Source organism: Leptodactylus fuscus, chromosome 9 (assembly GCF_031893055.1).
Source record: "Leptodactylus fuscus isolate aLepFus1 chromosome 9, aLepFus1.hap2, whole genome shotgun sequence".
Lineage (NCBI taxonomy): Eukaryota > Metazoa > Chordata > Amphibia > Anura > Leptodactylidae > Leptodactylus > Leptodactylus fuscus.
The window spans coordinates 41,785,902-41,813,838 of NC_134273.1; the positions used below are offsets into that span (position 1 = coordinate 41,785,902).

The 27,937-nt window shown below is 42.8% G+C and overlaps 1 protein-coding gene across 3 annotated transcripts; it reads left to right on the forward strand.

The window, feature by feature from the left end:
* The first annotated feature begins 669 nt into the window (after positions 1-669).
* On the forward strand, positions 670-25,600 carry MAFF (MAF bZIP transcription factor F). 3 transcript variants are annotated; one of them, XM_075286902.1, is made up of 3 exons: positions 670-797; positions 13,612-13,671; positions 21,608-25,600. In XM_075286902.1, the coding sequence occupies exons 2-3, from the start codon at positions 13,636-13,638 to the stop codon at positions 22,016-22,018; spliced, it is 447 nt and encodes a 148-aa protein (XP_075143003.1). In that variant the 5' UTR covers positions 670-797; positions 13,612-13,635; the 3' UTR covers positions 22,019-25,600. The 3 variants fall into 3 exon arrangements, with proteins under 3 accessions (XP_075143003.1, XP_075143005.1, XP_075143006.1); XM_075286904.1 differs by having other exon boundaries at positions 679-819; positions 13,630-13,671; XM_075286905.1 differs by lacking the exon at positions 13,612-13,671 and having other exon boundaries at positions 680-797.
* Positions 25,601-27,937: the final 2,337 nt, after the last annotated feature.

Below are 27,937 nucleotides of genomic sequence, written 5' to 3' on the forward strand. Positions count from 1 at the left end.
AGCCTCTCTAGGGAGAAACGGGGACCATAGTAAATAGTGGCTGGAAGTAATGAGAATGAATGACAGCAAGCAGAGATCTAGAAAACTGTGAGGAATTGATACAGAAAGTATATTGGAAAACTGTACAACTTTTTATTATACAAACTATAACTTTTATTTGCTGAATCTGAACAACCCCTTTAAGGCCACATGCCCACAACAATAGATGTACTCCGTGTATTGGGGGGGGATTTAATATCCCAGTTTTCTAGCATAGATGGGTAAAATTGTGGCACAAATGTGACCCTATTTTACATGAAATGTGCGCCACATCCCCCGTTCTGCGCCAATCTATGAATGTGGGCAGAGCCGCAGAGAGAGGGCCGGGAGCCCCTCATATTTGTTATGACTGGTGTACAAAGCTCCAATCTTAATACATCTTCCCCAGTGGGTCCATTTGGTGGGGTCTGTCAGACTGTAGAAGACCCTGCCCTCCTAACTGAGCAGCCTGCTGAGAGCCATGGATATCCTGCAGACACCTGCACAGCAATGTAGACATTACAGCCCTGCAGCTCCATCGCCCCTTTAACACTCAGCCAGGCATGTGGATGACATCACTGCTCCCATCATGTGACAGCCGCAGGCCCCTCCTCGGGGATGACGTCAGCGCATGACTGTGTTTTTATGAATGAAAGGAATCTGTGAGTGAGTAATTCCAGGAAACTGTAACATTACAACTCAGCAGATCTGAGCACTCCCTCCGTCAGGCACAAGGCTGCTCCAGGGACCTCCAGGCCCCTCGCCCCACAGCAGTGCAGGTAAGGCGGCTCCGAGCCCCCCGTGTGCCGCCCTTCCACTCCGTCGGGTGGGGGCTCAATTGTGTGCTACTGAAGGCGGTGCGGGGGGGCGCTGTGTCTGTTTACAGGGAGCTGGGTGTCTGTGATGTGTACATCCGGGAACGGCCATGCTCTGCAACCTGTGGCTCCCCAGCTTTTGTTTAGTCATAGTGGGAGTAGTGATCCGGCAGCAGGCTCAGCCTGGGGGCTGGGGGGCTAGTAGCCATGGCCATGCTGTTATTCTGCTGGATCAGCCCTCTATAGTCCTGGAATGCTGTTAGTAAACATTGTGTTGTGTGGCCATAGAGCAAGGCCTTTCCCAGGACGCTTCCCTCTGTGCTGTTTCCCATCTTTCCTCCACCGTTGTCTTGGCCGTCTTCGCCTTTACTGTGTCTCGCTCCATAAGATGTTGAACCTGCTTTGTATTAAGGGGGGCTCTAGCCTTTATTTCAGACCCACTAATGGCTCCGATATGTCTTTTTTTTGGTGTTAGAAAGAGGCGTGGTTACAGAATGTAGTGTAATGCTACTTGTTTATCACAGCGAGACGTAATATCCTTCTGCTGGGTATACAATATATGGGGGTGCAGTCAGAGTTGTCATAGTCCCAATACAGATGTCTGTGACAGCTCTGGCTGGTCATCCATGTGCGGTGTAAATGGTGATAACACTGGGATCTGGTGACAGTATTGGTACGTGCTCCCTAGGCCTGTGCGGTGTATCTGGGCATCAGGTGGCGTATGTAGGTAGTACAGGTAGGTACGGCCAGGTGGCACAATGAGACAGTGACGGTTTCCATTGTAATCATTGTATAACATAGAGGAGGGAGGATCTGCTGGCTGCGGCTCTGTTTTCCTTGCTGATTGCTCCCAGATGAAGTCATGTTGTTAGCGCTGTCTTCCGGAGAGGAGTGTGTGTAACATTCCTTACGTAACATTCCTGTTTTTCCTTGGGTGTTGTCTGTGTCTTATTGTAAGTAACATGCAGGAGGCGGGTATGTTTAGTAGAAGGACTTTCTGAGCAGTCTCAGATCTGCAGAAAAGGAGAAGAGGTTGTCCCTCCAAGGGTGTCACATTCTTATTCCCTTCCATATTTTGTTTCCGAAAATGGGAACATACTGAGCACAGCGATGATGGGGGGACCGATACTGAGGAAAAGTTTCCCGTCTTCTACTGGTCAGAAGTGATCCCCGGCATGAGATGCCTTCATATATACTGTACAAGACCTGCTGGAATATCCTATAAGCCAGTTATGTGGAGTGCCATCTATAGCAGCGGTGTTTAACCAGTTCTCTGCCATGGACCCCTTTGTCAGTCCGACATCTGCAGACTCTTATGTTTTGTTGGTTTTTTTTTATACCAAAGTATTGCTGACTACAAATGAAAAAATATTATACGATTCCTGCTATAATGATGTTAGACTTTTTTCCTGGAAACTAGAAAAGATTTGCAAGGTCTCCTCTGCAGATATTTGGACATCAGCATCAGGTTGTAGGGACTGCAGCTACAGATGCTCTTGTATTCGTCTACATATCTATGGTCCGTAAACTATATACAGGCTATAGATTCCTAGAGAGTGACTAGCGGTATGCAGGCTGCTTGTGTATATGAATCTAGATTTCCAATATATTGCCAGAAGCAACTGGAGCTCAGGCCTTGTGCAGCTTTATAAAGGTGCCCTGTTGTACCACTGAATGCCTCTGTATTGATGTAGAGGGCTTTACTAATCCGATTGAGATTTAGCACACTTCTTCTCATACCCTTATGTACGTTTCATTGCAGAAGGAGGGATAGTATGAAAAGATGGAACCCAGTGGAGCATTGTATAGTGGCACACAGAGTCCTTGCCGTTTAGGCCCTAAAGTCACGCGCTGCAAAGTTAGAATTTGCCTTGATTCCATATAATCTACAAATAAAAATTAGATTTTACATAAGGTGTGTATATAGCTATATTATGATTCCATTTTGTACAGATCCATCATAGGGGGCTCATAGAATTGTGTGTAGGCCTTTCTGCATCTCTCTATATTTCCCAATCCATACAGACTTTTAATTTTTTTAAACAGTTTAGATGCGAGTGCAAAAGCAGATGAAAGACAACCTATTTATCTACGGAGATGTGCAAAAAAGGTCTATACCTGCAGCTTGTTGCCCCTAGGTAAGACTGACAACTCGGGGAGCAAAGAATGTATCATAGTGGTTGTCACATCATAATAGTCCCACAGTGTGAAAATTTCAGCATGTTTACAGCAGCATAGTAATACAGATACAGGATAATACACAGTAGTATATTACAGGACACACACAAGCTGAGAAGAAAAGATATACTAGGAGTCCATAGCAGCTAAGGAACAGAAGAAGAAAGAAGGAAGACTTCATAATAGAGATGAGCGAGTACTGTTCGGATCAGCCGATCCGAACAGCACGCTCCATAGAAATGAATGGATGCACCTGGTACTTCCGCTTTGACGGTGGCCGGCTGCTTAACCCCCCGCGTGCCGGCTACGTCCATTCATTTCTATGCGAGCGTGCTGTTTGCATCGGCTGATCCGAACAGTACTCGCTCATCTCTACTTCATAACCATAAAAATCCGGTAGATTCTGGCAGAATAGTTTTTTTTATATTTCATAACCATAATCATTCAGTTTTCTGTGCGGAGTGATCTTTGCTTGGACTGATGTAGATTATACAGCCTGGACTTGCGATAGCGCTCCTTCTCACTCTTGGGGTGAAGCAGGCGGTTACTTACAGTGCTGCCAAGTCCCATCAGAGTCCCATACATGGGGTGGGAATTGTTCTCCTGCATGCAGGTCACCACGGACAGTATCCTTCTGTCACCCACCACCTGTACTGGGTCCAAGGGGCTCCCCAGAACAGAGCTGGCCCTTCTGATCAGCCTGTCAAGTCTATTTCTGTCCCTGGTTGATATACTGCTCCCCCAGCAGGCCACACCAAAAAAGATGGCTGAAGCAACCACAGAGTTGAAAAAGGCCCTAAGAAGTGGCCCCTGGACTCTGAAGGCCCTCAGCCTCCTGAGCAGGTAGTCTGCTGTGACCCTTTCTGTGCAGCGCCTCCAGGTCATCAGCCCAGTCTAGTTTATTATTGAGGAGCACACCCAGGTACTTATAGGTCCTGACTATATCAATGCATGTCCCTTGGATCTCCACCGGGGTCGGAGCACTTCTCTGTTTACTAAAGTCCGCCACCACCTCCTTTGTCTTCCCAGCATTAATCCTGAGCTGGTTCCGCTGGCACCATTCAACAAAATCCCGGTTTAAGTCTCTGTATTCCCTATCATCGCCATCAGTGATAAGGCCGACTATAGCAGAGTCATCGGAGTACTTCTGTAAGTAACAGCTGGATGAGTTGTGCCTAAAGTCAGCAGTGTACAGTGTGAAGAGAAATGGGGCAAGAACTGTACCTTGTGGTGCCCCCGTACTACAGATCAGAGTGTCAGACACACCGTCCTGGGCTCTCACATACTGAGGGCGGTTTGTCAGGTAGTCTAGTATCCAGTTGGACAGGTGATGGTCCACTCCACCAAGGTTCAGCTTCTCCCTCAGTAGCCCTGGCTGAATGGTGTTGAATGCACTGGAGAAATCAAAGAACAACATTATTCTCACAGTGTTCCCGGGTTTCTCCAGGTGAGAGAGATCTCTGTGAAGAAGGTGGATGATGGCGTCATCTACCCCAATGCTGACCGATAGGCAAACTGGAGGGGGGCCAGAGCGGAGCTCACTAGGGGGCATAGGTGTGTCAGGACCAGTCTCTCTAGGACCTTCATCAGGTGGGATGTCCTTGCTACAGGTCGGTAGTCATTGTAGCCCATCGGGTTGGGTTTCTTTGGGACTGGTACCACACAAGATGTTTTCCACAGTTGAGGTACCACTCCCAGCTTTAGACTCATATTGTACATGTATGTAATAATGCCACATAGCTGGTCACTGCACATTTTAAGAACTCTTGCGCTTAAACCATCGGGTCCTCCGGCCTTGTCTGCTTTAGGCTGGTCTTACACGACCGTAGTTTAAGACCGCAAATGGTCCGCAATTGAGGGTTTTCAATTGCGGACACATTATACTCAGTGCGGCCTCTTACACCACCGGATATTTTATCCGTGTTGTGCCGGGCCGCAACCGAGGTCCGCACTTTTTAGAACATATCCGTAATGGCCGCAATTCATGGCACTGCACGGACTCGCCCATAGAACTCTACTGGCGAGTGCGGCAGTTTACGGGCATCTGTGGAGTGTATGTTGATGATCAGCAACTAGTGTTGCTGATCAGCAACATGCGGACCGTAAAAGCATTACGGTCGTGTAAGACCAGCCTAAATCCTCTTGAATTTTGAAGTTTGAGTTTGCACATAGCACAGGCACACCTGCATTGTCCTGCCTATCTGTTACGTTGCAGGACTTTATTGTCTGGGATTTCTGATGGACACTACAATGGAGACTCCAAATAGAGACTCTGATGCAGATGTGAACGAAGCCTTACATGGCAAATAAGTGTTTGTCACCAATCATTGCCGTGTATAAACATGCCACGATCACCCATGCCAGGTTTTGGATTGTTTATGCAGACAATACTCTTAGGCAGCATCAATTCTCTTTTTGTAAATGGGATATGCTTCCTAAAATGCAGCTTGTAAAAGATCGTGTTACCTGTTGTGCATCTCCATACTGATTAAGATTGCTGCAAGATCTCCTGTGTGTTCTGTGTATATAAAGCACTGGTATAAAGCCCATTACTTTATTGGGGCTTCTTGAATGCTGATTCCCTGTTTTCCTGATGGTTGAGAGTCCTAGAGATCAGACACTCAGTATTCTGGGATATTTGCATCTTCTTGTGGATAGGGTATAATTGTCTATGATGGTACAGCCTGACTTCAGGGTCCATGCACTTTCTGAGTGAGTATAGGACAGGAAGGATTGGATATCAGAAGACTCTGCTGTCACATATTGTAATAGACTATGTGATTATCACATATCGGTCTGTGTGTGACCCGCTACACCTGAAGTACATGATGTGGTTGTCACATATTGGTCTGTGTGTGACCTGCTACACCTGCAGTACATGATATGGTTGTCACATATCGGTCTGTGTGTGACCTGCAGTACATGATGTGGTTGTCACATATCGGTCCGTGTGACCCGCTACACCTGCAGTACATGATGTGGTTGTCACATATCGGTCCGTGTGACCCGCTACACCTGCAGTACATGATGTGGTTGTCACATATCGGTCCGTGTGACCCGCTACACCTGCAGTACATGATGTGGTTGTCACATATCGGTCTGTGTATGACTTGCTACACCTGCAGTACATGATGTTATTGTCAGGCTTGGTTCACGTCTGTGCCCGGTCTCTGTACAGGGATTCCGTTCCCCTCTCCACGTGAGAAATGTGGACAGAAACGCGTTGCGAGCAGCGCTTTTCTCTCCACATGTTTTGCCCTTTTCGAGTGGAAACTGAACGGAAACCACGCAGACCCATTATAGTCTATGGGGTTCCCAGGTTACTTAAGCTAACTGCTTTTTTTATGCGGATTAGGTTTCCGGTCGGAGAGGGTGGGCGTCCCCAAGCACAGATTTGAACCTAGCCTTAGGTATTGGCCTGTGTATGGCCATCTACAAGTACTTGCTCCACCATTGTCACTGTGCTGATAAAATCGCTTACTTACAATTATCATTATATTAATAACCATCATTTCCTTTACCTGGAGCCAAACTATTATGTGTAAGTGAAGGAGGAAATGTAACCAAACGCTATCTCCACCTCTAATAAACTATATGTGTTACCGCTTCAACCTTGAGACTGAAAAACCTCCTCTGCTTGTTTATAACCAAGAAACTTAGAAGTATGAGAGATTAAATAATCCCAGATCTAGAGAATTCCACAGGAGTCATCGCTTTCCCCAACTCCAGACTATCCAATCTGTCTGCTGATGCCGTATTACCTCCTTATACCATGGTATTACTATGTGACTAACCGAATACCGAATATGTCATTCAGGACTGTAGCAAAGCTGTGTGACAACCTCTTAGGAGTTGTAAAGTCAGCTTTATCGGTTGTCACCCCCTAAATGGAATATGAGAAGACTTTGATTTCCCATTTTGGTACAGATGGTTGCCTGTAAAACATCCCTGATAAAATATAAGAGCGGTGGAGTGCTCTTTTATATCGCTATGTACATGGCTACTTGTTTTGCATATTGTATTGTAGAATAAAACTTTTTCTTTTCAATATACTTCCGCATAATCCACAGTTTCCATTTCTTCCTCTGGTCTAGTAACTTCCTTTCTAGAAAGAATGCCTAACTGTTTGCAGGTTAATGTTTAATAACAGAAGGCTGACCATCCTGACTCCAGCTCATGTGACAGGCGGCAGGAGGTAAAGGCCACTGTACAGGTGGAGGATGATGATATAGCAAAATATTACAAGGAAGCAACAACTGCAGCTTTATAGGACTGGAGGGATGTTCTGAGCATTGCATTTCTATTTATAGGGGTTGTCTAGCCACTATACTTTTCATAAGCAATAGGTTCAGAATACTTGAAATCACAAGGATCTTCACACGTGAGCATAGGGGAGGTTTTTGACAGCGGATTTTGCGTCAAAAACCTCCCCTTTACAATGATGCTCTATGCAGACCACCAGGCTTCTTTTTTCCGCTAGCGGCAGGCTGCTGCTAGCGGAGAAAAGAAGCAACATGCCCTTTCTTCAGGCGGAAGCGGAGGGGAAAGCCGCGACCACTATGGTCGCGGCAGGCGGGTTTTGACGAGCCGCGTCTCTCTTGGTGTCAAAACCCATGCGGGCAGTTCACGTATGAACTAGCCCTTATATTTTGCTGGTCCCTGATTCAGTAGTCTTGATCCTTGCAAACCACTAGCCCATCGCTGGTTATAACAGGCCACCATCTTTTCTGACTCTTTGATGGATCGTCTTATAATCAAATGCAAAATTAATAACCTTAAACACAATAAAAATATACATAAATGAACCCTAATATCTATCCATAGCTCTAGTTCGAACATCAAAAAGGTTACTCTATAAGGCTTTTACTGCTCCTGTCTGACCATGGCTGTCAGCCATTTATGAAGGAGTAGGAGTCAGTGCTTTGGCCTACTCACTCTATAGTCTTGCCCTTTGGCTAAGGAACGAAATCTCAAATATGATTGCAGACATGAATGTTGCACTCCATTTGTACCCCTCTACCCAGGATCTTCAATTCAGCAGAATTGGCCAGCTGAAGAATGAAGTAATGACTTACACTAGGTTAAGACCAGAACAACGGACAGTGGACTGCTAAGGGTAAGTTCACGTGGGTTTTTTTGGTCAGGATTTTGAGGCCATATCACCTCAAAATCCTGACCAAAAAGATGTCTCCCTTTGAAATCAATGGGAGCCGTTTGTTTCGGCTCCCGGAAAAAAGAACAGACATGCTCATTCCTCAGGCCAATTCGCCTCGCGATTCGGCCTGAAGACACTCCAGATTAGGCCCAGTAAATAGGCCTAGGAGGGAGTGGAGTCGTGGCTATCCGTTTTTTGGTCCGGAACCTGAGACAGCCTCCGCCTAAAACAGCAGACACTTACAGAGCCTATGGACTATAAAAGGGTCCTTTGGGTATTGTTTTAAACTGAAAGCGCTGGCGAAAATTTTTTATACTTTGCAGTTGTGAACCCAGTCATATAGTGTGCTTGGGGTAGTCTGAGAAGTGCTCCAGCCATTTTGTGACAACACAGTGTGGCAGGGCTAACATGGCAAAAATACATCAGAGGGGCACAAAAGTATCACACCTGAACAATCCTACAGCCAACATCTGTTCTACCTTCTTTTCATGATTTTGGCTGAGCATGCATGTGTTTTGTATAGGGCAAGGGAGAAGGCTGCTGTGAAACCCCTGCTAACAGATGGATAGGTAGTGCTTGGTAAAAATGACATGACATGAGGAAAGTTGTAAAATGACAGTGTGGAAATTTGGAGCTCTGCACAGAAATCCATTGAAATATCCTAAGGCTGCGTTCACATGGGGATTTCGTGTGTCATATTCCGCCATGGCTTTCTGCACCGGATTAGGCCCAAATGAATGGGCCTAGTCCAGAGGGTGCTGTCGCGAGGCAGACAACCACGGCTGAATCAGCCTGAAGAAGGGCAGCTCGTTTCTTTTGCCACTAGCAGTATACATAGACCACCATTGTGAGGGGGCGGATTATGACGTGGATTCCGCGCCAAAATCCGCCCCCTCTTGCCTCTTGTGTGAACGGGGCCTTATTATTGATAGCTGGCTGTAGATTACAACATACAGGAAAACAATCAGCAATTAACAGCAGTGTGATTATATATATATATATATATATATATATATATATATATATATATTTATTTATTAGTATGTATTCCTGTAGCAATGGTAACACCAACCTAAAAAGTGATGCAGAATAATAGTAACAACTTTGTGTACCATAAACCGTTTCGTTTTTCTAAGACTGCATGATCCTCTCCATGACTATCCAAACCACAATTTCCCCTATCATGACAAGTGTTTGCTGAGGCAGTTTGTTATTTTGTGTGGAAGATGATATGACTTGAAGGCTGTTCCTTATACTGTAGGCACATAAGCTGACCAAGCACTCTAGAGCGAAGAGGGCTGTGCGGAGTCAGAGTCCGAAAATAGTTCCCAACTCTGGCTTCAAAATAAAATGATTCTTTTTAATAATATTCTACAATTCTCAGCATTATATAATTAATGTATAGCTAGTTACATATTTACTCTCATACGAATTCAATTTGATGAATTAGAGGATCTTTACGTCTTCTATTATTATTTATACTAGGCCTATAATAAGGGGGACATTATATGGGCGTCTATTATAATGTGGTCTCTTTTAGTTCTAAGAGGGAAACTTTATCAATAGGGTATTGTGAAAGAGGCTATTTATAAGGGGGAACTATTATTTATAAGAGGATTAATATTGATAATGTGGACTATTATTTTATAATGTGAAATATTATTTATGAGGGGGCTGTTACTAATAATAGCTGAACTATTACTGATATAGGACACTGTTTAGAAGCATGGACTACTATTTATAAGGAGCTGGTGAAGGGGTGCGAAAACCTTTTAGGCAGTACAAAGATGGTTATTTAAAGAGGACCTTTCACCTCCTGGGGCACATGCGGTGTAATGCACCACTAGAAAGCCAACTGTGCGCTGAATTGGCTTTACCCGTTCTGTGCTCCCGCTGAAGAGCTATCTGTGCCGTTACCGTAGCTCTTCATTGTCTCTTCAGTCTGTCAGGAGCGTCCCTCCTCATAGTAGCGTCCATTGCACTGTACTGTGAGAGAGAGTGTTCCTTACTGCCCAGCCATGGCGCTGACAAGTGCTAGGGAGGCATCCCTCACCCCTCAGCATCATGGCTGGGCGGTAAGTAACACTCCCTTTCACAGTACAGCGCAATAGACATTACTGTGAGGAGGGGTGTTCCTGACAGATTGTCAGAAATGCCCTTCTGACACTGAAGAGCTACAGTAACATCACCAATAACTCTTCACCAGGCGCACAGAACGGGAAAGCTGATAGTGTGCTGAATTCAGCGCACTGTTGGCTTTCTAGCGGTGTATTACACAGCATGTGCCCCAGGAGGTGAAAGGTCCTCTTTACATTGTGTGTTGGCATAAGAGGGGTGGTTTTACTGTTTTGGAGGAAGAAAGGGGAGGTATTAAAGGGAAATATGATGATGTTGTTGGTATATCAGCATTTGGGCACCCGCTTTTAATTTTGGTCATGATCATAGTTTGACTAAAATTGTCCCTGACTAAATGGACATAATGAAGCTGCTGATTGGTGCTGCAGGTTCTGCTGGGACTTCCTGCTGGGGGAGAGGAATAGACATCAGGTTTATTCATTGTTTTGGCCAAGATTGTAATGTTTACGTTTCTGCTACATATAAATACATATAAAGTGAAAGCATAACCTGTCCATCTTGCATGAGATTAAAGATAGATCTCATTATATGTGCTGGCAATGTGGTTTCTCTTTCCTAGGATGCACATGTGTTGCTTTAGTAAATGTTGCTGAGGTTTGTTTGTTTTGTTTTTGTTGTTGTTTTTTTTTTGCCTTTGGATAAAACTATTCCAGTATATCTAACTTTTGCTACTCATTGAAATCTGGGGACACAATTAGAAGCAACAATTTTTCTGGTACGTTTTTGGGGTTGGCGCTTGGAGGTGAATATCCTTTCAAAATGGGTCTTACAAACAAAGAACGACAGAGTGCCAAAATAATGCCACTACACTTTACACATAATGCCCTCTCTGGCAGCACCAAATACTGAAGGGCAGCAGAAAATACTTCTCAGAACAGCGCAACCTCTCACCCTGGTAATACTTAACGAAATAACTGTGATTTTATTTATGTCCATTGTTCGGTTCAGTTATTACAATATTTACCTGCAGTTTCGTTCAGACCAAACACGTCCAAACAAACCTGCTATTATACTCTGGGGTTTCTTCACGTCCCACAGTATAATAAGGGGAGGCCCAGTGGAGATGAGCAAACATTAAAAACAGTGTTTTGTGCGTTTTGATGTGGACACACAGACCCGTCATGATACATGGACATGTGATTTGGCCATAAAAAAGAATGGGTCTGTGTGCTAGTCGTGAAAAACACAGTCACTGACACAGCACACCGTCATGTGCATGGAGCCTTATCCTTAGCAAAACCTCATCCAGTATGTTATGTATCTTTACATATACAGATATATATTATTACCCAACTGTATGTTCTATTGCTTGTTTGTTATTTTGTGTAGGCCTCCTTTATTTGAGAACATGCAATGGGGAAGCTCGAGTGGTGCAGGTGACATTTTGGGGAAGTAAATTTCCATATATCCTCTCCAGTAGTTGGAAGCTCTCCTTATGTATTACCGAGTCCAGATAATGTAGCATGGCAGAGAGGAGTTCCTCCAGTACTTCATATGGCAACCATTGTGTTCTAGTTTATCATATATTGCACTTCCAGTTCCCAGCAAGTTCATTTTTCAATATAGTCTGTATCCACAATGACTCCTCTGTAAATGCCCTCAGGGGCAAACACAAGATTTTTCAGATGCTGCGACATTTCTACTGCGTCCATACAATGTGACTGTGGGCATGTGATCGCCGCAACAATGTAAACAAATCCGGCAATGAAACTGTTAACCTATGACAAGTGGAAAATTAAAAAAGTGCATTTCCCAGCTGCAAATCATGTCAGGTTTCAGTCCCCTCCCCAGGGCAAATAAAAAGCATTGAATTATGCAGAGAAGTTAAAGCAACTTTTTATTCCTTCAAATAAATATATACCTTATATAGGACCAGGGATGCAGAGTCCTAAAATCATCAAAAAATCCGTACAAATCCCAGATTATCAAAAATTAATAGAAACCCCAGAAATAAGTACAGACACTTGACGAGATGTCACTCAAAGAAAGGGGGGGGGGCAATTGGAAAGCAAAGCCCTGGCAGAGGAAACGCCCCTAAATCCCTTTTCATCTAATGTGCATTAAAAATAAAATCTTGATTTTAATGAAAATGGAGCTGCAATGCAGAATAAGCAAGCCATCTTTGGAAAGTTTAGAAGACGCTATACGAGGTACTGTCATTAGTTTCATACCAATTTCCTACTGACAGACTCCCTCTAAATCAAATTGACTGCATGATATTCATTAAGTTGAGGACAGGTGACTGGTATGTCTAAAGTTGTCCTGGAGCAGCTGATCTGCAGGAGTCCCAGGTGTTGGAGCCTCACAGATCTAATATTGATGACCTATCCTAAGGATCAGTATCCTAACCATCAGAAGAACATGGATAACCCCTTTAATGTTAAATGAGAATCTTACTTATTATTAATAATTAATACATATAGTGCCAACATATTCTGCAGCAATTTACAAATCGTAGGGCTCACGTACAGACACAAAGAGACATTGCAGAGTAATAAATGTATTCACACAATAGGATTAGGGCCCTGCTCACAAGAGCTTACACTCTATGAGGTATTTAACAGCTTTCACCTGTAAAATTAAGAAATTGCACCAAAATCCACATCAAAACTGCAATTTTTTTTTTTTTTTTTCTTCATTGCATTGCATTGCAATTCTTCATTCTCATTGTTTGCCATGGTTGGCACTGGATAAAGGTTTATTAAGCTTATTGTCTTATTCAGTATTTGACTCTCCTTCCAAGCAAGGTGAAGTGCGGGCAAACAAAGCTCTTGACGTTCTGTGGAAACCTGACCCGCAGGTGCTCCACTCCTTTGTATAACATGACCGATCTATCCAAAGTAGCCAGTAACAGAAATATTTGCCCTGAAATGTTTACATGGGATTGGCGTCATGACGGATTTTCCATTTCTGCTACACAGCAGTTTTTGCTTGGCCTAGGTACACTGGGCATGTGTAGTGCGGTATCCCAGTGCTCAGCATTATTGGCGTCTAGTAGGGCTCAGCATCTTATGGCTTTTGTACTTTCGGTTGTCAATGTATTCTTTATATATTGTGGTGACTATAGGATATTAAAAGAGGATTTTCACCCAAAATGTGACATTACCAACCAGTATGGCAATACTTCATCTTAAAAAATTGGGAAAATACCAGGCTGTAATTTAATGAAACATTTACTGACCATTAGCTACCGCTCTTACCCATAATTTACTAATAATATATGGTCAATGTTTTGGGTAGAAATCCTTTATTTTGCCTTCTATATAATAAGGGTTTTACTTACCTATCATTTTTATTTGAATTTTCCAGACAGCTCGTGACCCCCAGGTGACAATGTCGTCTGATGGACTGTCATCCAAGGCATTGAAGGTACGACCTTTCATTCTTCTCTGGAAAGATGGGGGGGGGATACAAATATGACTTTTACTGTTCAGTCTTAGAATATTCCATATCCACAAGATCACTGGGACACCCACCCGTCATAAGAATAGGGATCTCTTGTTCCCGTATGAATGGGGTAGTAGGTTGTGCATGTGCAGATCTGCTCCATACATTGCTACGGACTGGGGATCATATAATGGGTCAGGCTTACTAATACTTTCTCGGGCTACGTTCACATCTGCACTGGAGTCTCCATCAGAAACTGCATCGCAATGTCCGACAAAAAACAGGGAGGGTAAAAAGTTCTGCATGGAGGACTCTAGTGCTCTGTATAGGTGGCGGATCCCACCTGTACAGGGGCTCTTTCTGTGCTCCGTCAGAAGAATATGGGTATGTGGATCCATTTACTGTATGACAAAGGGGTTTTCTGGTGAATATGGTAAACTAAGTTAAAAAACAACAACTTTTTGTGACGATAGCCTTAGAGTACTCACATAGCAAGAATGAAGTAAAAATGTGAGCGGGGAAATGACCCAAAATATGCAGGTTACACAACATTCTGGCTGTCCGAGGCTTTACCACTGCCTAAGGAGAGAGTATCTGTGTTTTTCTTGTTTTCTTCCATAATAGGCATGCTTTAAAAACCCTAAAATGCAAATCCAGCAGAAGTCCCCGCGCCTTGTCCTCAGTCTGTTCAGCAGTTTATCTAGAAAAGATCTCAATATCTAAGAAGTGAATGGAGAATTCTATCTTTGAGGGACTTTCCACTGTAGAAGTGATTGCATATATTTAGGATATGTGATCACTTCCTGGTCAGTAGGGTTCTGAATTCCATAACCCCATGATCCTCACAATGGAGCCAACCCTTTATAGGTTTTCTCTGCAGTGCAATGCTTCCAGCCACCCGTTTTGTTGTAAATGCCTTATGTTCACATTTGGGCACCATTTTACATATTGATCTAATCTATATGACTACATAAAATACAATGGGGGGAATTTATCATTCCCTCTGCATCAGTTTTCTGGCATAGAGGGATGATATTGTGGCACAAGGCTGCCAATGTGAGTGGGCCGGGACGGGGACATTTATTATAACTCATGCTAGTTTTCTGGCACCTGTCTTAATAAATTTGCCCCATGAGGTGTAGCAATGCAATAAATTGGATTACGTATCTTGTAATGTACCGGATTCTACTTTACAGACTATTAGGGTATGTTCACACACTGGAATCTGGTGCTGATTTGGAGTTGACTTCCATTTCAATATCAGTGGTTGATTCTGCCTCTCAATCTTTTTATAGCTTTTGGCTGTGGGAAACTAAAGGGCAGGAGAATGAAGAATGATCGAGGCAGAAGTCTTTCTCAGGTCCTCTTAATTTTTCGACACCTGAACAGTTCCTTACAGGGAAGAGGATGTCTTCTCAATTCTTTAGACATCAGAACGAAATCTCCCGGCATTCCTTAGACTGTGGTGACATATGTCCAGTGCACAAGTTACAGAAATGCCAATGGGAAACTAATGCTGGACCTGATCCCTTGGTTTTCTGTGGCTTAGTTGTCAGTATTCAGTGCATCAGTTTTGAAAGTCTCCCTGCACCAGACAGAAAATCATTGACCTTGGACGTCAGACTGGTGCACCATGTACACAAACATATCATCCATGATGTCCTGCTCATGCATAAAACTGCCCAGACACGTGATGTATATGTGAATACAGCATTAGTGGCCCAATGGCTGGTGGTTTTCTTTACGTGAAAAGAAGTCCCAAAACATTATAGTAGTTCAGCTAAGATTGTCAAAAATCTGTCAACAAGCTTGCTAACTATTTCTCTGGTCAACCAGCAGAATTGTGAATGCAGCTCCAGGCTACGGTACAAGATGTTACAGTAGTACAGTAAACGTAAAGCAATATATATTTACAAGGTTACTCAACTTAATGTAGATGATATCTGTATATAATCTGTAAAAGGCTGTTGAAATGTGAACAAATACTGACTATATAATGATGAAATCTGTGTAGCAGAATAATACTGCCATGGTATACTGTAAGAATACCTTCAGCCTCTGCAGGATATATAGCGTGCGTGTGTGTGTGTGTGTGTATACATATATATTTACATACACCGTGGCGTAACTAGGAATGGCTGGGCCCCAAGTCGAACATTTGATATTTAACTTTTTCAGACCCCAGAGTATAATAATCGGAGATCCAAGGGAGGATACAAACATAAAAACACTGTTACTTACCTCTCCTGGGCTCGGGCACACTCCTTGTTGATGTTGGCCATCTTCAATGATGGACCAGACGGCACTTGAGCCGACCTATGTCTTGACGCATAAGAATGCAAGTCACCAAGTAGGCCCGTAGTCTTCCGGAGCCCAGGAGAGATAAGTAACAGTGTTTATTTGGGGGGGGGGGTTGTGTTCCCTCACCTCTCCTAGCCTTCTGATTATTATACTCGGGGGTTCCTTCCCCCGAGTATAATAATAGTGGTTTTTGGTGGGCCAATGGTCTTACTGATCCCTTCCCCTGATCACAGCCTCCACAGCTCCTGTCGGGCCCCCTAATGTCCCGGGCCCTGTGGCAGCTGCTGGTCACACCCATATATATATATATATATATATATATATATATATATATAATTAGGTACACCATGCTAGTAACGGGTTGGACCCCCTTTTGCCTTCAGAACTGCCTCAATTCTTCGTGGCATAGATTCAACAAGGTGCTGGAAGCTTTCCTCAGAGATTTTGGTCCATATTGACATGATGGCATCACACAGTTGTCGCAGATTTGTCGGCTGCACATCCATGATGCGAATCTCCCGTTCCACCACATCCCAAAGATGCTCTATTGGATTGAGATCTGGTGACTGTGGAGGCCATTGGAGTACAGTGAACTCATTGTCATGTTCAAGAAACCAGTCTGAGATGATTCCAGCTTTATGACATGGCATTGCATTATCCTGCTGAAAGTAGCCATCAGATGTTGGGTACATTGTGGTCATAAAGGGATGGACATGGTCAGCAACAATACTCAGGTAGGCTTTGGCGTTGCAACGATGCTCAATTGGTACCAAGGGGCCCAAAGAGTGCCAAGAAAATATTCCCCACACCATGACACCACCACCACCAGCCTGAACCGTTGATACAAGGCAGGATGGATCCATGCTTTCATGTTGTTGACGCCAAATTCTGACCCTACCATCCGAATGTCACAGCAGAAATCGAGACTCATCAGACCAGGCAACGTTTTTACAATCTTCAATTGTCCAATTTCGATGAGCTTGTGCAAATTGTAGCCTCAGTTTCCTGTTCTTAGCTGAAAGGAGTGGCACCCGGTGTGGTCTTCTGCTGCTGTAGCCCATCTGCCTCAAAGTTCGACGTACTGTGCGTTCAGAGATGCTCTTCTGGCTACCTTGGTTGTAACGGGTGGCTATTTGAGTCACTGTTGCCTTTCTATCAGCTCGAACCAGTCTGGCCATTCTCCTCTGACCTCTGGCATCAACAACGCATTTCCGCCCACAGAACTGCCGCTCACTGGATGTTTTTTCTTTTTCGGACCATTCTCTGTAAACCCTAGAGATGGTTGTGCGTGAAAATTCCAGTAGATCAGCAGTTTCTGAAATACTCAGACCAGCCCTTCTGGCACCAACAACCATGCCACGTTCAAAGGCACTCAAATCACCTTTCTTCCCCATACTGATGCTCGGTTTGAACTGCAGGAGATTGTCTTGACCATGTCTACATGCCTAAATGCACTGAGTTGCCGCCATGTGATTGGCTGATTAGAAATTAAGTGTTAACGAGCAGTTGGACAGGTGTACCTAATAAAGTGGCCGGTGAGTGTATATATATATATATATATATATATATATATATATATATATATATGATGTGTCCCTGTAAAATCCTTTATGCTGAGAGCTGCCGACACCCTGAGTAGAATATCAGGAAGTGAGACGATTTTGGCAAACCCCATCTATTGTTAAATTTTCACACTGAACAAGCATCACAGAAACCAAAATAATACCCTTGTCACTATGGAAGCATGTGCCAGCTCCGTGCCTTATCTTGCTCTTTATCTGGTTTCTTTTTGCATGGGCAGGGCATGTGAATGATCATAATTATACGGTATGGTAATGACTCGTGGGTGTGGAGTCGCAGATAGCATTCCTGACTCTTATCATGGAGTGGCCCAAGTGTTGCGTTTTGTCTCTTGTCAGCAACGGAAGCATAAAAAACTGAAGGTTTACATGTTTCAGCAAGTCTTCTGTAAGTCTCTGCCCATGGGGTTAGAACACTTGTACTAGCCACGGCAGCCACATTAAAAGTACACTACGGCCGTACATCCTATTAAGAAAGGTTACATTAGAAAAAAATCTTTTTTTTTTCCCCCAGAAATAATGCCACAGAGTATGATGGCTAAGTAATTGCTTTAATATATATCAATATAATCTGTATTTCTCATCAGCCAATTCCAGCATTAACCCTTATGTGACACAGATATTTTTCATTGTTGGTATTTGTTTTTTACTTCCTGTATTCCAAAAGCCATAGCTCTCTAACTTTCCCACTTACCTAATCATATGAGGGCTTGATTTTTGCGTGACAAGGTACCGTATATTATTCTGTAAAATGCAGTGCGAACGGAGGGAAAAAAATTCAGAGTGAGGTGGAATTGGGGGGTGGGGGTGGGGTATGTGCTGCAGCAAAAATGCTGTGTTAGCTGCATTCTCCGGGTCGGTACGATCACAGTGATACCAAATTTATGTCATGTGTCCCCCCCCCCCCCCCCATGTTTTAATAACTTCAAAAAAAAAATTAATTTTTTTAAAGAAAAAAACTAAATAAATTCGTTGAATCACCATATTCTGACACCTGCAACCTCTTTTTGTATATTTCAGTGTTTATATACTATGTTATATTTTTGCAGGAAAATATGTAGTTTTTATTAATATCCTGTTGGGGAATTTTTATTTTTTGGGGGGAGGCAAATCGGGGGGAGGGGGGGGGGGGGACGCCAATTCAGCCATTTTAGTTTTAATTTTTTTTTTCTGTTTCTGATATGGGACAAATAATTTTATATTTTAATAGTTTTGCAATTTTCGGACTTAGGGATGCCAAAGGTGTTTGTTTACTTTTAATTTATTTGTGTGAATGCTAAACAATTTTTTTTTTTTTTTTATTTATTTTTTTTAGCCTTCCTAGGTGGCTTGAACATACGATTTTAAGATAGTTTGTGCCTTAGACTGCAATACTGCTGTAACTATTGAAGCCTGCTGCAGGCAGACTTCAGCAGTCACTTTACTACGTTAGGCCTGGGAACCTTCAGAAGGCTCCAAGCTACCATGGTAACTGCACGACTCCCATGATCGTGGGGTGGGGAAGAGGTGGGGGGCACTGGGCATCCCATTACCAAACATGAAAGAGAAGAGAAAATTCAAGTAACCATGCAGATACTGTGGTTGCATTTGAACATGGCATCTGAGTGGTGATGCAGCTGGGTCCCAGCTGCGTAAAACAGCACAGACCCAGCAGCTAGTTAGTCAACTCTAAAGAGCGGATACCACAGTTAGTCACATGCACCAGGACGTACATGTACGTCCTGGTGCCTGTAGGGGTTAATGGAATTAAACTATTTTGGGTAATGTTTATTGCATGGGGGAACTCAATGCCTGCGATCAGTGTGGGTCTCTCTAAATACCCGACATCCGCCATACTATTACAGTAGTTGTCGGGAATGGGTTAAGGAGAAGTAAAAGTCCTTCCTTTTTAATGTACTTCTAGCTTTGACTTCAAAAATTGCATTGGCATTTTTCCAAAATACACTTTCCTTAAGCAATGCCCAAGAGTGGCGCTTGATCTGGTACTATATGTGACAGGTGAGATCATTGGGAGGAGCTGTCAGTTCACCTGACATGTCTGTTTTAGTAAATGCCTTATCGTAACAATTTTGCAACATCTTTTCTTAGAAATCTGGGTTGTGCCATTCCTGTGTTATTCCTCCTGAATAAATTAACTACTGGGCGTTTACTGTTCCCTTTGTCATAGAAATGTGTCCCTACTTACCCTGAATCTGTCAGCTTTGGTTGGACAGCGCCACACTGTAGGGTCACACCCCATTGAGTTTAGTGACCCCCGAATGGTAACGTAATGTCAGCATTGTGACATCATGGGAACAGATTTTTGTCTGGAGAGCAGAGCAGCGATTTACCATTAGAAGGTTGTAAGTGTTAAAGGGAACCTGTCTGGCTCTTTGGGACCTCTAAACCACTAGCATGCCATTAAGCAACCAAGGTTTAGGTTCTTAAACCTCTATATCATACTGCCGTCTGCCAACAGTATCCTTAGGTAACCAAACTTGAAGATGCCAAGTTTCTAAGTACCTTCTTAGATTAGTCCGTTCAAGGACTCTGGTACATGCAGATTGTGGGCATTGAAGCTGAGGTCAGTAAATCTCACTTCATGGTGCGTGCGTCCAAAGTGCAGAGCGCAGTTCACATGTACCACAATCTCTCAACGGAGATAGATAAATAACCCAGACGTATAATCAATAGGTGAAGGGCAAATTTCATCTGCTCCATAGAACTTTAGTGAGATAACATTTGGAAAACTAAGACTTCAGATGTTCCAAATTTATCACAGTGCCTTTATGCTGAAAGGTATAGTTCTGTGCATCTGTAGACACCTGTGCCTAATCTTATGCCATGTCTTGGTTGGCATACTGTACATTAGACAAATTTTTTTTTTTTTTTTTTGTAACTTGCAGGCCACAAGACACTGAGTTACATACCTTTCTGGTTAAGTCCCAAATCCGCCTAATTTTAGCCAGAGTTGTTGTGTAATTTGATAAGCAAATCTGCCCCATTGTGTTCAGTTCTGGGGATTTTACCTAACAAAAGATAGTGATTACAATGCAACACATCTGAAGATAAAAGGAAGGTGCTTTCCAAGAGTTACAGGCCACGTGACGCCAACTTGACACACTGGTGTGTAAAACAGTAGTGGCCTTGCCCAAGTGCTGCGGCTGCTACGAGCTCAGATGAGTTATTAATAACCTATCCTAAAAATATGTAACTCCAGAAAAATTCCTTTAAGGCTAAGGCCCCACGCAGCTAATTGCTGCCAAAAAAAAAAAACACTGTGGAAAAGACCTCAGCAAAAACGCGCTTTTTTTCACAGAGTCCGCAGAGTTTTCCTCTGCAGACTTTCCGTTTTCTCATACCTATATGGAAACCGCCAGCATATTCGCGCAGGTATAAGCGATGTGCTGCGATTCCAAAGCGTTTTTGAAATCGGAGCTGTTCTGATGGAGATTTTTTATTTTTTTTGCATTGTATGGATGGGATTAGCCAGAATCCCAGCCATTCTGCAGCCAATGTAAAACGTGTTGTACTATATTTGTATTAGCATCACCTCTCTGCTGTTTGGGTCTGTGGAGGGACACAAACAGAGAGGCAGACCCCTGAAACAGCGGTGACAGAGGACAAGCCCCATCAACTATAATGGCGTCCGTCAGGTGTCCGTCCTCTTTAAACTGAAACCGATGGAGATAAGTCCTCTGTCTGGGACTTTTTCTTTTGCTAATTTTTGGTGGACACTGTGATGGGACCTCCTATGGTGCAGATGTGAGCATAGCCTTTGATCGTGTTTTCAGGCAAGAAGCTCTTATCAACTCTCTACTGTATGTGGATTAGTGAGATCTACCGATCGCCACAAGGAGAGATCCATTCGCCTATCATAAAACTGCAGCTAGGAGTAGGTTATCTAGAGCGCCAGTCAAACATTCGCCCGGCTACATTTTTCATATATTTTATTATGGTTGTTATTGACATCAGAATAATATAATTTTCATTGCATTATAGGATATAAAATTTTAAAATAAAATGTAAAAAAACCTTATTCTGTTCTTTCCTTTCAGGTGAAAAGAGAAATGGGAGAGAATACACCAGTGCTCTCGGATGATGAATTAATGTCTATGTCTGTGCGGGAGCTCAACCACCACTTACGTGGTCTATCCAAGGAGGAGGTAGTCCGGCTAAAACAGCGAAGAAGGACCCTAAAGAATAGGGGCTATGCTGCCAGCTGCCGTGTCAAGCGTGTGTCGCAGAAGGAGGAACTGGAGAAGCAGAAGAATGACCTACAGCAGGAAGTCGAGAAGTTGGCACAGGAGAATTCCACCATAAAACTGGAACTGGACGCACTGAGGGCCAAGTATGAGGCTCTGCAAAACTTTGCTCACTCAGTGTCCAGAGGCGCCGTCACTCCAGCTAAAGTGGCCGCCACCAGTGTAATCACCATTGTGAAGTCCTCTGGGAATTCTTACTCTTAACACAGGCAATAAAACATTGCTCGAGAACCCAAATCCCATCTCACCTTGACAAGACCTACAAGCCACGCACCAGATAGCAGTCTCCCAAAGACTTAGAAGTTCATCAGTAGGAACCTGTTGTTCCCGTACGCCTGGACATCTTTTCATTGCAGAAAGCGGTGGGTTTTGTCTTAAAGTAAACCTGACCCAATAATATGTTGACTATAATTCTGATTTATATTTTGTACTGGTTGTTTAGCGAATGCAGAATCTTACCATGATTATTATATGGTAAGGAACATTTAACATTCCGTCTCTGAGAAGATCTATAAACCCCAAAGTTATATATTATATAACATTAAGTTAATATTTAATTTATTTTTACAATATTTATTCTAATAAAAATGCTACAGATTATGTATATGACAGGTTTACTTTAAGAACCTACCTACCTGCTCTGTTTTCTTTGCTAAATCAGAAAGTTCCACTTACACAAGAGGTTAAACCTTTAGCCATAGGCCTTGCTGGTCCTCGTGGAGTTTGCTTCAGAATTTTTGATCCTTTTAGGATTTTGGTCCAAATGAACGTAAGGAACTTTAGTGAAATGGAGAAAAAGGTAAAGTGAAGGTGAAACGGGAAAGAAAAACAGGATGTGGTAAGTGAGAATGTGGAAGGAGAGTTACACAAGTCAAAGAGGAAGATCAAATATTAAAGTACTAAGAAGGTTAATTCAAGGAAAAGAGATTGATCATGTGTTAGAGGCTTATTCAGTGCCCTGGGGATGGTAATAGGGTGGGACTATCCGATCAGACATCCCCCAACACAGCAATAGAACTTGGACCATAGAGACGGCAAACTGGTCATAACTTCATTGTCTGGTTTGTTAGGCATCTTCAGTCCGTCTTAAGACGGAACCTGGTGGCATGCTAGAATTGTAGTATGCTCTGCCCACCCCGCCATAGAGGATCTATGGAAGTGGAAACTGTTCGGGGATTCATCCGAGATGAGGAAAAGTTTGTGACCCCTGGTGTTGATAGTTGTATCTGTAGATGGGGTTAAAGTGGCAAATAGAACAGTCTACAGGATATATACAAATCCAAACCATTGGCTTTATGCTCTGGTACCTACAAAAGAGTTCTGCTATTGCCAGATTCAAGACGCAAAATCTCTGTCTTGTAAGGGTTTAATTCCCTTAAATCCTTTATGATAATAGTTGTGGATTTTTTTTTTTTCTTTAAAAATGAAAACTTACCTGGTAGGTTGTGATGGGATTTCCATCTTAATAGTAATTCTTAATATGACATATTGCCCCCCTGTTTGTAAGTATCGTAGCCAAGGGATGTCACCTATAACCTTATATAGTCCATATATCAGATTACGGGTGATGTAGCAGGTGGAGGGAGATTATCTCGCTTCTCTTAACCTTGTTAGTTCTTTCTATAATGGATAGGAACAGAAATCAGAATGTAATACACAATATGTGGTATTCACAATGGCCTCAGCAATAGTGACCATTATCAGAAGTGAGAAGGAAGAAGAAGGAAGAAGTAGGTAGGATTGTTAAGGCGGCCATACACAAAGGTTGGCCAAACCCACCAACTTGGGCACAGCTAACTTACTGTATAATGTGTATTGGACATTTAGTTGGAATTTGTTCAGCAGATATTTGGGAAATAAAGAATAAGACATGCTAAATTTTAACATGTCCAGTCCTTTGTTCTGAAGGGAGTTACAGCCGCTGCCAGAGCTATTGGCGGTGACTTGCAACCTCTTTACCATAGGGAACACATGCACACTCGGACGATAGCTGAGTTGCCATGTATATGGGGAGGTCTGGAGGAATAGCTGACAGTTATAGAAGGTGTGCGGACAGTAACAAGGCAGAGCTAAAATCCTATTGGACCAGATGACTGAGCAATCTCCACCAGGACCCCAAACCCTTCTTACCACTGCTGTGTGAGGCTATGTGCAGTGTCCAGGGTAAGTGACTCGTGCTGATACTGGTGCAAGGTACTTCATGTCCTTTGGACATCATGCTATGATATTACTGTAAGTTTCAAAGTGGCCAGTTTTGGGCATACGACAAGTACCCACTCCCACGTGTAATGCTACTTATGGCGAGATGGGTCTGCTCCACTCTTTCGGAGAAACTCTAAAAAATACTTTATTAGCTGCTTAAAAAAAATTCAGTTTTGACAAAATATGGGACAGAGAATTCACATTGAGTCACAGACCTCAGTTTTCCAGGCCATTTCTCTCTGATTCTCCCGGTTGCCCTCATTTGCTTTCTTATTTATGTTTGAGACGTTTATTTTTCTGCATATTTATATATTTTTATTTTAAAGAATTTAGGGTAAAAGGTGGGAAATGCTTATTTTCAATGTTTGCTATGTCTCATAGGATGATTGATTTCTGTTAATGGTTATTGATAATGATAGCATTACTACTTGAGCGTATAATTTGTGGGATTCACGAATTCCAATATAAGTGACAGGCACAAGTCCAGACACTTTGATTCCTCCTTTCCATCATGATCTAGGTATTAATAATAGTCAGATACTCTATACCTGCTCACTGGGATTGGTAACCTATTGAGCAATATACAGGAGCTCTTAAGGCTTATTCACATGAGTGGTTCTGCTGCTTGCCAAAGGCAGGTCTGTCTAATAAAAGGTTGCATTGCAAAAAGTTCAGTGGGGTTTAGAGAATGGGGTCTGCTTTGCTTCAGAAATGGGACCACTCTCGTCAATTGGCAATGTTGCAGCTTGCTTGAAAGGAGATGAGCCGCAAGACAACAATGCAAGATACGGCCTATGGATAAGAGCGGTACTGTTTTTAGGAAAAGCAGACCTTTGGATTTTTTTCGGATTCTGGACTATCCATTTAAGTCGACTTTTGACACCCAAATAACAGACACTATATGATGTGCCTAAAGCTTGGTGCGTTCTCTTGATGTCCAGATGAAGGGCTCTAGGTTCTATTAGTACAGACCTGCAGTTAAAGGGCTTCTCCGCTTCCTTTAGATAACCCCTTTTCCCATTTTCCCTGTCAAGGCATGTCTATTTATTAAAAGCGAATCCTCTGTATCTGGAGCAGAACAGGGCTATTCCCTGCATTCTGCACTAGATGTACGCTTAAGATAGCATATCCAAGAGCCATTGATGCAGTAGGTTTCTTAAATATCATCCCTCACCCCAAAAAATAGGTGTGCCTTGATGGTGGACATAGCTGAAGCTGCCCCGCATATTGCAGCTGGCGTACTGTGGAGCGGTACTCCAGACTTCAGACACCATTTCTTATTTTGACTAGCAGATGTGACTTCTTTGGCCAGAGGAGGGTTGCCCATTTCCATACATTGCTAGTTTCTGACCGTGTGCCCACCCGTCCATGGCTTGCTCAGTGGTGACCCAGCTCCTTTATCGATCCTATTACCAGCTGAGGTGTGTGGCATATTTCAGGTGTAGTATCTGTGTGTGGGTCAGATACAAGTGCACAGTACTTATTCTGTATTACGAGTCACATGTATTGAACATTTTCATATATCTAATATATGTGTGTATATAAATATAGTGAATGCTATTTATTTTTCTGAAGCATTTTAAAGTCCCTTTATAAGTGTATTTTATATTGTTTGAATAAAGCATTTTTCATGTAAATGGTGTGTTTGTCTGCTGATAGTTTCCTCTGGGTGGGTGGGTGGGTGTCTATCTTTCTAATTTACATTTTTTGCGTCTATTATTTTTGGTTCCGAGTACATAGCCCTGACTCACCTGTACTTTCTAATACAGTTAAAGGGACTCTATCATTGGGAAAAGTCATTTTTAACTAATCACACATTTGCATAGCCTTTAGAAAGTCTATTCCACACCTACCTTTAGTATGTAAATTGCCTCAGTAGTTTCTGAATAAGTCCGTTTTATTCATATGTTAATTAGACTGGTGCACGATGCATCGTGCACCCCCTTTGCTATTGTTTTCTATGGCACAGGCTGCTGCTGATAATGATGACTCAGCTTCCTGTTTGCACACACACATAGGAGCAGAGACGAGTGCTGCTGGGAACTTCCTGTGCTGGCTGGAAGCTCATTAGCATATAAATAAAAACAGACTTATTCAGAGACCACTGAGGCAATCTACATACTAAAGGTAGGTGTGCAATAGACTTTCTAAAGGCTATGCAAGGATGTGTTTAGTTAAAAATGACTTCTCCCCGTTAAGCAAAAAGGAAATTTACTTAGATGTCCTAAACCGGTAACTGAAAGGCCTAATGAAGGACAAATGGGGATTTTCATCATAATAAAAATCAGTGGAAATCATGAAATTAATAAAACTACCCAATGGTCCTTGTAAACTGGGTGTTTAGTGTCCCAAATAGCTCTGTTGTGTGTATATATCCATGCCAGAAAAAAATAAAAAAAAATTCTTGCCCATCTTCTGTATGCTTGGCTCCTGAGCAATGGCTCAGAGAATGGGGGGACCACATGGTGGCTCAGTGGTTAGCACTGCAGCCTTACAGCGCCAAGGGCATAAAACCATCTGCAAGGAGTTTGTATGTTCTCCCTGTGTTTGCATGGATTTCCATCCCATATTCCAAAAGACATACTGATAGGGAAAAAAATGTACATTGTGAGCTCTATGTGGGGCTCACAATCTACATTTTAAAAAAAATAATTAGAAATCAATGGGATCTGGTTTTTATGCGCTCATTCTGAACGAGTTTTACGTTCAGAATGAGCGGAGCGGAACTCCGTGTGAAGGCAAAGGTTTTTTTTATGTTTATGATGGTGCTGAATGCTTTACAACAGGACTATTTGGAATGCAACCACCCATAGGCCCATATGGATTGAGGGTTTTATGTGTCCCAAATTGCCCAGATGGGTTCCCTTTAAGACATTTTACTTTAAAATAGAGTGAAAATCTTCTATTGTTTAAACCTTCTATTTAACTTTTGAATTATTTGCTTAGGGAAAAGCTGGATTACAGCACGTGCAGATATTATTTATTAGCCCAATAGGGCCGATCACCCAGATTCCCCAGACTCCTGAATGGTAAATCTCTCTAATATTGCAGCAATGGTAGCTGTAACACATTATCGTTGGCTACCTGCTTTGACATATGCAAACTGTTCTTGTCCGTTTTGCGGACTGGGCTCACTGCAGTAAATAAATGGGTCTGTGGAGGTGTGGGTGGCGCCTCACAGATATCATCATCCATCCATTTTCTGAGTGCATATTCCCTTTAAAGGACACCTTATTTGTCAGAAGTTCAATTCTCTGCAGGGTCTTGCTGAGCAGTCTGAACACCTCAGCTGAGTGTGCATGTCATGTACCTCCGGCACTTTGTCAGTGAAGTCAGGGTGTACATCCTTGGCTTCACTGAAGGACTACGCAGGTGCTGGGTGCACCAGAGATGAGTCTGAAGAGACTCCCTGGACTTCTCTCTAGTATAAAAGTTTATCTTTTTAAATTGTGGGTATGGATGGTTTTGGACACTAAACCCCCAGTTTATAAGAACCTGTGGGTGGTTCAGTATCCCAAATTGAAGTGACAGGTTCTCTGTAAGAAACAGGGAGAGTTAGAAGAGATAACTACAGGATCAAACTATACAGGGTTTATCTGTAGTCTAGTAGACATGAGCAAACATCAACCTGCATATGAGCTGTAAACACTAAGCGGTAGTAGATTTATAACCCGTACTTTGCAGCGTTTCGTCTGTTTGATTTTTGAATACCTGCAGCCAAACTAAAGTCTGTGTGCGCTGTATTATGACGCCACATCGCACAGAGACCGTATTGTCATAACAGGCATAACCTGTAACGCAGCCCCTGTCCTTCAAAATGCCTACCAAGTAACATAAAAATACTATATAGTGTAATATTAGCCGTCCCTCCACCACCTTGTTCCAAAACAGTCTACAGGTTTATTATTTTGACTGTATTAT